Source organism: Camelus dromedarius, chromosome 11 (genome assembly GCF_036321535.1).
Source record: "Camelus dromedarius isolate mCamDro1 chromosome 11, mCamDro1.pat, whole genome shotgun sequence".
Lineage (NCBI taxonomy): Eukaryota > Metazoa > Chordata > Mammalia > Artiodactyla > Camelidae > Camelus > Camelus dromedarius.
In genome coordinates, this window is record NC_087446.1 from 35,797,318 (window position 1) to 35,811,257 (window position 13,940).

Here is a 13,940-nt window from a genome sequence, read left to right on the forward strand (position 1 = left end):
GAGATCTTTAAATCTTTTTACCAGTGTCAGGAGGGTACTTGGAAATGTGTATGTAATTCTTCTTGGTTGAAATACAAATTGAACACAATATAGTATGGCATAATTTTACAACTTAGGGGCTGTATTAGGCTAGAATATGACAAAAAATAGAGTATTAATAAAGTGGATTGAGGGAAGACCCACAGAGAATATAGACATATGTACATGCATACACATTTTAATTGCAATTCTCCAAGACTTCCTACAAAATATTTAAAGGGTGTATTTGATATTTAGACTGCTTTCAGGCAGTAGATTCAGTAGACTGAGCAAATTATTACCAATACTCCAACTTCAGGATAATTTTCTTAAGCTTTTCACTTTCCCCATGTTAATAGAGGGTGTAGTTATCATTTCAGTGAAATGAAGATAATAGTTGTATCTTGAGTTTTTAAGAGGCACATTTTCCTAATGGTGTTGTTAGTCCTTCCCACAAAGGTTACGATGGACCAATGACCTCTCACTTCCTTCCATTTTCCAGGAGATATGCCTCAGCATCCTCCTCTACTGGGCAAAAGACTTACATGACAATGGAAATTAGATATGCAGAAGTCATCCTTGCCTAATGCCACCCCTCTAGATTCATATTTATATTCTCCTCCCCTTCCTATTATTACAACTCAGTACTTCCTCAAGACATTCGGAAACAGGTGTAATTAATGTGACAGTGAAAACATATGTAAGCCATTATTTGCTAATATGATAGCATGAATCTGTTTTCACACTGATGTTTAAGATGTGTTGACCAGTTTTCCTGGAAAATCATATCCAAATCAGCATTATTCACAGTAAGTAGTCACTGTACCATTTCCACATTCACCTGATAAAAGTAGTTAAATAAGCTTACACAAAATTGGGACTATTAAGCCCTTGAAGGAAATCAGTTTATATCATATTTTGCACTTATACTAAGGCCCTTTCCCTGAAGAGTGTTTATTCCTGAGTTTGGGTTCATGTTTTTAGTTTTAAAATAAGGACAGACAAGTGTATGTACTTTTTATCGTATGTATATATATTAGTTATATATGTTCTTTAGTTGGTGATCAAAATTTAGGGTCATAATTTTGATAATTGTACTAAGAAGTTACTTTCACTTTGTTCATGGAACACTTAATGACTTGCTTTATAGTTTCACATTTATATTTTTATATTTCATACCCAACCTGCTTCCAGAAATGTTCCAGACATTACTTTAAGATGAAATATGAGAGAATTTTGGGTCTCCTTCTCCTTTTACTCTGACAACTTAGAAAAAAAAGTTTTTCTTCTAAAAAGCGTTATGTATCCACAAATCATGTGAAAAATAACTGTACCAAACACACACACCCTTTGTCACAGTTTCAAATACTTTTTTTGTATTAAAAAAGCAAAAAAATGGTTAATGTACACATTTACTAATACGGTAGGAAAAATGGTATTTGCAAAATCCAAACGTTTGAAATACTGTATTTATACCATCTCCATATGTAGATAGGGTATGCACACCAATGAAGGTAGAAAGAATATTTTTCTTTCATAGACCAATATTTAAATCTTCTAGTTCTTAATCCTTATTTCAATACCTATATCCTAGATGAAAACTGACCTTAAATTCCTCAAAAATCTCACCTCATATTTAGACTTTCAAATGGGAAATAAGTAAAAAATATTTTCAGGCTATTTCCTGATATCCTTATCTCCCCCTAATACTGTGATTTTTAACTAGGAAAACAAGAGCGAAATAACATATCTGATCTTTAACTATCTGGAAGTTTCCCTGAGACTTCAGGCAAAGCAGCTTTTGTTTGTTTGTTTGTTTGTTTCTCAGCTTGAAGTACTCAGGCTTTAAACAGAGATTTTAGCACTGCAAAAACTCTCGGTACCAGACTCCGACCTCCGTTGTCTTTAAGGGCCAGTAGTCAGCTACTAAACTGGGTAATGGTTCTCCCCGGTTAGGGAGGTGAAGCAGCAAGAGGAACAACCCGAGGTAGACGTGTGGGAGCTGCTGAAGAATGCGAAGCCCAGCGAATACGAGAAGATCGCCTTCCAGTACGGCATCACTGACCTGCGCGGGATGCTCAGGCGGCTCAAGCGCATGCGCAGAGTGGAAAAGAAGAGCGCAGGTGAGCCCGCCCGGGGGGCGTGGCAGGGGGACCGTGTCCTGTGCTGGCGAAAGATCTGACTGGAAACCCGATCCCATAATCCTTCCTGTTTCCTCCTGAGTTTGGGGTGGGACTGGGTGGGGTTTCGTTTGCGGGGTTTACTCTTCTCTTGGTTAACTTGGCCCCGCACGAGACTGGCTAAGCGAGTAGCAGACAGCTGCTGAAGATTTAAGGTAACAGAAAGTACATTATAGTGCCATACGCAACGAATAATGGAATATTAAATATTCCAGCTATTACTGGGAATTTCTCAGAGGCCCCTTTATCCTCCGCATCTCTCCCGCACTCTCAAATTCTTAATTCTTTTTGGGCAGAGTAGATTGTATGTCTCTTTGTTTTACTGTTACATTTTTCCACGCATTCGATGGGGCACACGGAATTCACTTCTCACACTCGATAAGGTATCAGTTTTTAAAAATGCCAATATTTGGGCAGGTTTCCACAGTCCAAAAACATTGATAAGCCTACTATTTCAGTTAGTCAAAGGCATTCAATTTAGGCTCACGAGACATTGAAATTATCTCAAATTCTATGATTAAAAAAACCTACCTGTGACATAGAAGTGCAAAGATAATGCCAATGATCATGCCAGTGGTCATGCCAATGATCCTGAAAGTAATCATATTAGGAGAATAAGTATGTTCTTCAAGTACAAATTTCATTTGAATGCTTTGTATTATATATCCCCTGAAGAATTAAGACTATCATTGTTAAAGCCTTTTCAATAATTCTTTTTTTTATGTTTCTCCCCAAAACATGTGGGTTCTCTTCAAATTTTTAAACCATCTTATTGTTTATAAATTGACACAATTCTAAAATATAAGGGATAATTTGGAAGGTTCCTAATTTTTTTTTCTTCAGTCTCAATTTCTCATTTAGTCTTAGGTTCACATACATGTATTTACTATCTAAATTCATAGCATATGTATATGCATATTAACATAGTTTTACTTCTTCTCTCTCCCAGCTTTTGCAAGAATTCTTGATCCTGCATATCAGATTGATAAAGGAGGCAGGGTAAGATTTGTTGTGGAACTGGCAGATCCAAAGTTGGAGGTGAAATGGTATAAAAATGGTCAAGAAATTCGACCCAGTACAAAGTAAGTGAGATTTGTAAATAATCAGTGGTTACTATAAAAAAAAATTCAAAAAGTAGTTTGATTTAATGTTGTGTGAATAAAAGCACTTTTTAGTTATGTCTTTTTAATGCAAAATCATATGGAGGGACAGCGAAAAGTTTTCGTATATTTTGAAACTGTCAAAATGATAGCACTGTATAAATTAAATCTTATTTTGTGTTTTAATTTATACAAACTATTTCAGGTGATTTCTAGTTATGGTTTTGTGTCACTATAGGTTATATGTGACAATTTCAGAGCATTGCCAAACCTCCCCCAGTTTTTTAAAAATAAAATTTGGAAAAAATTTGAAATATATATTTCATATACCAGCTGGCAATCAGACCTTATAATTAGATAACTTTTGTTTTTCAGCATAGCATCTAAAGCCTGTGTTTTGTTGTTTCTTGACCCTTTCCCAGATGAAGGAGACAGACTAACCCCTGATATCTGATGGTATCACTAGTCTATTATGAAACTACTGTACAAAGATCCTTCTCAGCCTGAGATTTTCAACTCCAGTATATTTTTTAAGTTAACAGGAGCCACATGCATCTTTATAAAAGATTTTAATCCTGAAATCTGTTACTTCTGTAATACAATTAGGTGATTTCCAATTTCTTAATGCACTCATACTCTCAGAGAGGCTTTGTATCTTAATCTCTTGAAGGCAGCCTGAATTCACCAAAAGCATAATTTTACTTGTTTATCTTTATCTAGAAAATGTTTGTCTAGTGTTTTGTTTGTAAAATCCTCAATTTTCCCAAATAGAACTTTTTCTCTAGTCTGTTATAATACCCTAATATACCCATCCATAATCTAGGTCACAGGTAATCAAATTTTGCAGTCTTCTCGGCTTTTAGTTTTTTATTTCAAATACTCAAGCTCTTTCTTGGTAGATGGTAACTGTGATATGATAACACTAGTTCTTGAGTTCATTTAAGAGAATATCACATTCTGTAGAATTACTGTCTATATTGGTGATAAAGGTCTTATTATTGTTTACATTGTATAATCACTTATCCACTGTGTATCACTGTGCTAGCAAGGAGTGGAATTAGTGAGTCAGTGGAAAAGATCATCTCTGTCCCTCTATAAAGTAGATGAATTGATCATCTTTTTTAGTGTACAGAGTTTAAAATCTCAGCCAACCCTATTTGCCAACAATAGATTAAAAATTGTTCGATGGTAAATATGTAAGTATTGATTTCTATTTGAAATAAAAACAGTATATAAAAGAAAATAACACAAATAATATGTGTAAATATGCGTCTGTATTACATTGTGTGTTAGAAAGATAGAAATTTTTCTCATGTTTGATGTTCATTAAACTGTATAAGGTATGACTACATGAATGGCAAATCAAAATGATTATTTCTGTTTTGAACATTGCTGAATTATAAGCCATATTTGCTGGCAATAAAGAATAGAATCAAACTCACAGGCTGTTTATCTTCCTCCTGTTTAAAACAGATACATCTTTGAACATAAAGGATGTGAAAGAATCATGTTCATCAATAACTGTTCACTAACAGATGATGCAGAGTATTATGTGACAGCTGGTGATGAGAAGTGTTCCACTGAGCTCTTTGTGAGAGGTAAAGTGATCTCTTACTATAGTCATCAAGAGCCAATGGCTCTCCTCTCAGGGCTAAGAATTAACATGGAAGTCAAACTGTGAGCTCTTGAGCTCCAGAGCAGAGATAGTAGAACCTCTAGAAATGGTTTGCTTGGGTGTTAGATGGCTACGCTAAAACGTCTCTACACTAGCAGTTATTGTGCGTCCTCATTAATCTTCAGGCTTCTTGAAGATTGGAAAAACAGAGGGGAGGAAAAAAAGCATTGAGTAAAAATGCCTTGTGGTCTTGGCTCAGGCAGTATTTTGCAATATAATTATTCGAGTTATAACTTCTGATACCTAACAGAGTTTCCTGGATAATCCTCTTTTCACATACTCAGCTGATCACAAATAGATTTCTCTTGAAACAGCTTTGCCAGTGATTGGCACTGAGAGCACTCACTGAAGACCGTCATTTACTAAGACATTGTGAAAAGAGCTGGAGGGTGTCGACGAAGCCATGAGTCACTTTGCTTATGAGGCCCTCTGATTAAAGCAAGTCTGCAGTATTGTACATCAGCTATACTTTAGTTTAGAAAAAAAATTTTAAAGACAACTCAGCAATCTTCATCATCCATCTAGTACCAGAATCAAAGAATTTTAGTATTGGTTATAGGTTCTCCACCAGAAATGTCTACCATCTGGTGTCTTATTTGCCAAAAGAATGATATTTGATGTATTTGGCCTACTGTCTGAAACAATAATTTTTCTGATTTGAAGAATTGGGAAAATTGGGAAAAAATTGGGAAAACTTACCCAGAGTTGTCAGCTATCTGTTTTGCCCAGAAAAATCATTAAAAACCCACTTACTGTTCACCACCATCTAACCATAGCTCTGTGCTTATTGTTGATTTTCATCTGTGAACAAACTCAGGGTCACAAGACAAGTTTTTGGACATTTAATAATTCTGATTTTCCCTTTTTTCACACCAGAGCCTCCAGTTATGGTGACCAAACAGCTGGAAGATACGAAGGCTTATTGTGGGGAGAGAGTGGAATTAGAATGTGAGGTGTCTGAAGATGATGCCAATGTAAAATGGTAAATAGCTTTCCTGAGGTCTGTGTATTTTTAATAGACCAAAAAAAAAAAAAAAAAAAGAAAATACCTTCATAGTCTGGAGAACTGGAAATTGCTTTTCTACCTATGAAAAGAATCTCAACCTCATTCATGTTAGCAGGAATGATAACTAAAACTACATTAAGATACTGGTTTTTTTTTTCACCTATTAAACTGAAAAAAAAAAGATCCAGAAATCTATATTGGTAAGGATGTAGGGAAGTCAGCACTTACTAATAAATGGATGGTTCAAGGTTCCCTGGGTCTATTTGACTCCAAAGCCCACGGATGCTCTGTGTCAAGCTTACTCTCACTCTACCATACTGGCCACTTATGTGGAAAAGTAAACTTTTTTTCTTTTCATTTTATTCCTAGTCACTTTATTGTTATAGTACCTTGGAAAAATATTTCAGACTGAGAAACACCAGTTACTTTAAAGTAATTTTTTAAAAAAATAAAAAGCATATTTTGGGGTCAGAAGAAAAGTGTTTTCTCAAGTTCTTTGTGAGTAACCTCAAAATTAAAGGCTAGAAGATTCCAAATCTTAAAATGAAATGCTTTGTTGAGAGATATAGTAAAGTATGCAGCAGGAATCTCTAGTAGTCGGTACAGAATAGATTGTTCATTCTAACCTAGAATCATAGCTATCTTTAAAATGCATTAAAATGTTATTCTTACTAGGGTGCATCAGAGCCCAAACGTGGGTAATATCCACTCTTAGCATCTTTATCTGATTGATCTTGAATGGAAAGAGGGGGCTTATGTTTTTTAATGTGGTTTTTCAGACAATATTTGCTACAATATTAATCCAGTGATTGATTCATACATTCTTTAATTCAACAAAAAGTTCTTGAGTGTCTGGTATCTGTCTGCTGAAGGGTCTTCTATAAAGTTTCTTAAATAATTTATTTTAACTCAGGTTTAAGAATGGTGAGGAAATCATCCCTGGTCCACGATCAAGATACTTCATTAAAGTTGAGGGCAAAAAACACATTTTGGTCATAGAAGGAGCAACAAAGGCTGATACTGCAGAATATTCTGTAATGACAACTGGAGGACAGTCATCTGCTAAGCTCAATGTTGACTGTAAGTGAGTCTTTCTTGGATGTCTTCCAAGTTGTTTTACTGATGGTGTTGCGTTTATTAACTCAGTTTTAGGAAAATTTCGATCTGTTTAATTTCTACTTGTGGCAGTTTTAAATTTTAAATTATGTAAAATTAGATTTCATTCTAGCTGAGTATCTATGTCATATCAATCAGAGACTGAGAAAAGAACTGATCGCTCAGTTTAATAGTAGAGTACCCATATTGGGAAGGAAGTATAAAAATCTCCTGCCAGAGAAGGTACCCAAATGGTTAAGAAATATTTTAATCTGGAAACCATATAAATAGGTGATAAATACTTAGATGTGTCCTCTGTTTGCTTAATCCATGGGTGAACTTGCTGTCTATCATTAAATAAACATTCTGCCATCACATTTTAGGGGGGATGTTACTCAGTCTAATAGTCCTCAGTTGAGAACACTGTAAGGGCTCATTTGCTAATTAGAGGCATCAGAGAATTCATGTACTTCCCCAAATGCCCCCTAATGGTAGTTGGTTCTTAATGGCAGAGTCTGTCCTTTCCAGTTAGCCATGAAAATTAAAATAGTAAATTTCACAAGAAGATTGATAATACATACAGAGTAGAAATACTGCTTTCTTCCTTCTTTCTTAGCCCAGTTGCCATTTATATTATCATTGAATTATTCAGAAGTAATCTCAGTACACTCCTTATGTTTCATGGAATGACGTCCATTTTAGTGTAAGATCAAAAGTTTTTTCAGCTGTAGGCAGATTCTTAACTGATGTTTTTATCCATTGAAAGCAATTACAGCCTTACGGAAAACACACATCCTACTTGATAGTCAGTCCTTCTATAATGTAATGTATGCATTTCTAAAAATCACTTATGCTGTATGAAGTCATGCAGTAAAAAACCATAGGGCTAATGAGGAAAGTGGGGTTAAGGACACAACACTCAAAAAGTTTGTCAGGGACACATTTAAAAAAAAATGATAAGAATGTAATAGTGAACAGTAGCACAGTTTTATACATGTTAATGGTTAATAAATACTACAATAAATATGGCACTTTACCTTGAAAAGGACCTGAAATTTACTTGTAGAAGTGGTATCAGTAGTGTTGCAGCTTGTGAGCTATTGTGGAGTGGTAAAAGGAGGTTGTTTAAAATTGGATGGATAATTGTAATCTTTGATATGCACAGGTGGCTCATTTGAGATGGGCGAACTGAAGTAGCTGGTAGCTGTTTGAGGTGTATGTGTGTGTCTTGTGCCACCCAATCTGGCTCAGTTCAGCTGGGTGCAGTTTTCTGGATTCACCTAGTCTTTGCCGTGAATAAAATCATGCACAAACATGAAATTTGTGTGACTGCTCTAATTGTCTCCTAATATATCAATTGCATTGGAACACATTATTATTTTCCAAACAAGTGTTATAGTGAAACTGACTATACTGTTGTGAAATGACATCATCTTGGCCTGTCTGGAATTTGGATTTGGCTCTTATAACCATCTCTTATTTCTGTAGTAAAACCTCTGAAGGTATTGACACCTCTGACTGATCAGACTGTAAATCTTGGAAAAGAAATCTGCTTGAAGTGTGAAATCTCTGAAAATATATCAGGAAAATGGACTAAAAATGGCCTACCTGTTCAGGAGACTGACCGTCTAAAAGTTGTTCACAAAGGAAGGTAAGCAAACTAGGGCAATCTCAAAGTGAGGATGGGTCCCCATTTTCACTTCTTCTGCTTCCTAAGTTACACGATTGATGTTGGAGAGTAGTCAGAGAGAGAGGATCTATTTCTGGTTCTTTGCTTCTGAATAGCAAGAGTATGTGATTGCTCTGTTGTGTGTCATGTCATACCTGTCATCCTGTACCTGCACCTTTTACGGTAAGGTGCTGTGTTATTTCAAAACCCACTGACTGGGTCTTTCCATCTATACATGAGGTTAGAGGAATGCTACTGGATTTTAACTGAAGAACTGGTCAAACTGGATTAACTGTCCTTAATAAGTGTTACATGACCTTTCCACAACTTTTTTTTTGTAGGGGTGCATAATATCCTAGAATCTAACAAAGATGTAAGGCAGGGATTCTTGAACTTGAATCCGTGGATTCTTAGGAGATTGTGAATGAACTTCAGGGGCCCCTATATGTCCTCTGAAATTGTAAGCAAATTCTGTGCATACAAAAATACTTGCTTTTCTCCAGAGAGAGGAGCCGTAGTGTCCATCAGATATGTACTGGTTCATGATGCCAATAAAGTTAAGAGCCAGTGCTCTTATGTAAGTATTTTATAATAACTATAAATGAAGCATAATCTTTAAAATTGTGGATCATTGTGCTGTACATCTGAAACTTATATAATATTGTACATCCAATAAACGTCAATTAAAACAAAAAGAACTATTGCTCTTAGGTTTGCATAAAAAGCCAAAGTCAAGGTTATTCTTGGTAATTCTTGAATATTAAAGTATGGCATTAGAGACATGTTATCTTTTATCCTTTTTTAAGCTAGGAGATTAAAAAAGGCACAAGAAAATTTTACATAATAAGCAGGCTGTATTTGTAGAGATAATTTCATATAACCCCAAATAAATATTGAATGTGGATCTACAAGTAGGATAATTAAGCCTTCACTGTATTCTTGCCCTCTCTCCAGGCTGCACTAAACAAGTTAATCAGATAAAACCAGATGTCTCCTCAGTTTGGATGCTACACAGTATTAATCTTTGCAAAGTCTTAGAAATATGTTTTTTTCATTTCCTTAGAATCCACAAATTAGTGATAGCCAATGCTCTCACTGAGGATGAAGGTGATTATGTATTTACACCAGATGCCTACAATATTACCGTGCCTGCCAAAGTTCATGTTGTTGGTGAGTAGATAAAAGAAAGCATTGCAGAATTGTGTTCTTGTTTTTCTGCTTTTACTTACCTTGGATTTGTATCCAAATGTGATATTTAAAGAAAAAATACATGAATTGGTATTAACCACTAATCATAATAGTTGATTCTTAAGAAATCTTATAATGAAATAGTTTTTCAAGGTCTCAGGCACCCACTCCTGAGACTCCTCTTATATCCTTTTTGACCAGGTAAAATGTTGGTTACTACCAGTGTTTAACACTAGCCAAATACTAGCCCAGATATTCACATGGAAATAACTGTCTGATAACAAAAACCGTGTTTAATATTCCAGATCCTCCTAAGATCATCCTGGATGGTCTCGATGCTGACAATACAGTGACAGTAATTGCAGGAAGCAAGCTTCGTCTAGAGATTCCCATCTCTGGAGAACCACCTCCTAAAGCCCTTTGGAGTCGATCAGATAAGGTTTGCTCTATACACACACACCCCTACTTGCACACACACAACACACACACTGCCCACCCCACTCCCTGCCCTCCATTAATGAGATGAAGGAAGAAGGCAAATTAATGTACAGTAAAGGTGTAATTCCTTTAATAAAGAAAAGTCACAGATTTTCAGGCAAATATAACAACTATTCATTTACTTTTCACATTTCTGACCACCTACTATGTAACTAGGGCACGTTATTATGTACGGTGAAGGAGATCCCACTTTTCATTCTAATGGGTGTTGGGGAAAGGACTGGAAGAAAAATAGACAATGAATTATTAAATAAATAAAGGAACAAAATCACTTTAGATAGTATTAAGTGCTATGAAGGTTTAAAAATAAACAGGGTAATGTAATTAGCAAGTGACTGCAAGATGCATGACAACAGCCTTTATGAATGACAATGAGGAGCCCATTGTGTGAAGATCAAAGCAGAGATTTCCAGGTGATATCAACGCAAGTGCAAAGAATGAGAGGAGACAGTGAACTTGACGTGTTGGCGGTACAGAAAGAAAGCTAGTGTGGCTGGGGCAGAGGGAGTGAGGAGGAAAAGAATAAATAAGGTTGGAGTGGTGGTGTAGTGCCAGCTCAGTTAAAGCTCTGCAGCTTCCTATATAAAGTGGTTCAGGGGCAGTAAAACTATTCCATATGATATTATAATTATAAAAATGTGTCATTATAGATTTGTCAAAACCCATAAGATGTACAACACCAACAATGAACCCTAATGTAAACCATGGACTTTTGATAATACTGATGTGTCAGTGTGGGGTTCATCAGTTATAGCACATGTACCACTCTGGTGGGGGGTGTCAGTAGTGGGGAAGATTGTGCATGTGTGGTGTGGGGCAGGGGTTATATGAGAACTCTTTGTATTTTTCCATTCAGTTTTGCAGGGAACTCAGCTGCTCTGAAAAAATAATTTATTTTTTTAAAAAAGTTGGGAAGTGTTTCCTCCTTTTCTGTTTTCTGGAGGAAAAAAGGAGAGCATTATTGAGCAATGGAACAACTTCAGGCAGTCAAATCTATGTATAATTGGAGTCCCCAGGAGGGAGACAGAAAATTATTAAAAAAAATAATGGCCCCCAAATTTTCCAAATTTGATAAAAACTATAAAATCTCAGATACAAGAAGCTCATTAAAACCCAAGCGTAAGGAACCTTAAGAAAAGTACACCAAGACCCATTATCAAATTGCTTAAGAAAAAAATCTTAAAAGTAGGCAGAGAAAAAAAGTCACATTAAATCTACAAGAACAAAGGCAAGGATGACGGCAGATCTCTCTGGAAGCAAGGCAGGTGAGAAGACAGAGGAGCAACAGGTTTAAAGGAAAGAAACTGTCAACCTAGAATTCTATACAAAGTAGAAATAATTTTAAAAAATGAAGGCAAAATAAAACTATTTTCAGATATACAAAAGTTGAAGGAGGTCATCTCCAGCAGATCTGTACTACAAGAAATTCTAAGAAATCCTAAAGTCAGAAGGACATGATACCAAGATGAAAACATTTTCACAAAGAAACTAAGAGTGTCAGAAATGGTAACTACTACATCAATAAACATACAAGAATTTTTCCTTATTATTTAAATATTTTTAAAAGATAATCCATGGTTTAAACAAAAACAGTAACAGTACACTGTGGGGCTTCTATTATAAGTGTCAGTAAAATCTACAGCAATGAAAACATAAGGCCAAGAGGGGAGAAACAGAAGTAAGGATTGGAGATGGACATACGCTATTGTAAGTTTCTTTTGCTGCATATGAAGCATTATAATATCACATGAAGGTAGACTATCCTGTAAACCCTAAAGGAACCACTAAAATAATAAAGAGCTATAGCTAATAAGCCAACAAAGGACATAAAATAGAAGCACAAAAAACATTGATCCAAAAAGACAGAGAGGCACAAAGAACAGATGGGACAAGAAGAAAACAAATAGCAAGGTGACAGAACTGCAAAGAAAAATAGATAAATCAGAGATTTCAGTACTCTTCTCTCAATAGTTGGTAGAACAAGAAGACAGACAATCTAAGGATATACAAAATTTGAGCAATGTTAGAAACTATCTTGATGTAGTTGACAGTTATAGAACACTCCACTGAACAAAGCAGAATGGGCATTATTTTAAAATACTTGTGGAAAATTTACCAGACCATAAATAAGTCTCAGTAAATGTAAAAGGATTCAAGTCATGCAAGGTATGTTCTCCGACCACAATGGAATTAGACAACGATAACAGAAAGAATTGGAAATTTTCCAAATATTTAGAAACTAAGTAACTTAAAAAAAAAAAACTAACAGATTAAAGAAGAAATCAGAAGGGAAATTAGCAAATATTTATGAGCATACCATATATCAAAATTTGTGAAATGCCACTTAATCAATACTGAATAGCCTTATGTCTATTAAATAAATGGAGTTTGTAGTTTAAAATCTTTCACAAAGAAATTTCCAGGTTTAGATGGCTTTATTGGAGAGTTCTACCAAACATTTAAGAAAAAAATAATACAAAATCAACACAAACTCTTCCAGAAAATTGGAGAAGAAATAATAAGAATACTTCCCAATACAATCTTAAAGGCCAGTATTACCTTTATAGCAAAATCAGAAAAAAGATATTACAAGAAGAGAAAATTACAAATCATTATCACTCATGAACAAAGAGGAAAAAGTTCTGAACAGAATTTAGCAAACCAAATCCAAAAATATATAAAAGGAGTAATAAATTATATCCACATAGGGTTTATCTCAGGAATGCAGAGGTAGGCTTAACATTTAAAAGTAAGTTAATGTAATTCACCATACTAACAAACCAGAGGAAAAAATGTGATCATCTCAATAGACAGAAAAACATTTGACAAAATTCAACATCCATTCCTAATAAAAATTTCTTAGCAACCTAGGAAGTGAGAGGAACTTCCTCAACATGATAAAAGACAGCCATGAAAATCCTGCAACTATCATCCTACTTAACGGTAGAAGATTGACTGCTTCCCTCTAAGACCAGAAACAAGGGGGAGAAGATGTTCACTCTCACCATTTCTGTTCAGCATTGTACTGGTGGTTCTAGCCAGCGCAACCAACAAGAACAAGAAATAAAAGGCATCCATTTTGGAAAGGAAGAAGGAGAACTCTTCATTTGCAGATAACGTAATCACTGATGTAGGAAATCCAATGTAATCTTCAAAAAAATCAGCTAGAACAAATAACAACAGTACCCTTATTTGTAATGTTCAAAAGCTAAAAACAACACAAATTCCATCAGTAAGTGAATGGATAAATTGTAGGAAATTCATACAAGGGAATGCTACTCAGTGATAAAAAGGAAGAATTGTTGATATGTGCAACACCTTGGATGAGTCTCAAGATAATTATGCTGAGTGAAAGAAGCTGGACCAAAAAAAGAGTGTTTTTAAAAAAAAAGTTAAAAAATCTGACCCAGGAATCCTGCTCCTGGGCATATATCCAGAAGGAACCCTACTTCAAAATGACGCCTGCACCCCAGTGTTCATAGCAGCACTATTTAGAATAGCCAAGACGTGG

The 13,940-nt window shown here is 35.3% G+C and overlaps 1 protein-coding gene across 5 annotated transcripts in view; it reads left to right on the forward strand.

Moving 5' to 3' along the window:
* MYBPC1 (myosin binding protein C1) overlaps positions 1–13,940 on the forward strand; it is an 83,243-nt gene that overhangs the window by 40,808 nt on the left and 28,495 nt on the right. For all 5 annotated transcript variants that reach the window (XM_064491638.1, XM_064491640.1, XM_064491639.1 and 2 more), the window contains 8 exons: positions 1,975–2,141; positions 3,148–3,280; positions 4,772–4,896; positions 5,850–5,955; positions 6,893–7,059; positions 8,563–8,725; positions 9,807–9,913; positions 10,237–10,370. In XM_064491638.1, the coding sequence (XP_064347708.1) occupies positions 1,975–2,141; positions 3,148–3,280; positions 4,772–4,896; positions 5,850–5,955; positions 6,893–7,059; positions 8,563–8,725; positions 9,807–9,913; positions 10,237–10,370 (1,102 nt within the window). The remainder of the gene's footprint in view (positions 1–1,974; positions 2,142–3,147; positions 3,281–4,771; positions 4,897–5,849; positions 5,956–6,892; positions 7,060–8,562; positions 8,726–9,806; positions 9,914–10,236; positions 10,371–13,940) is intronic.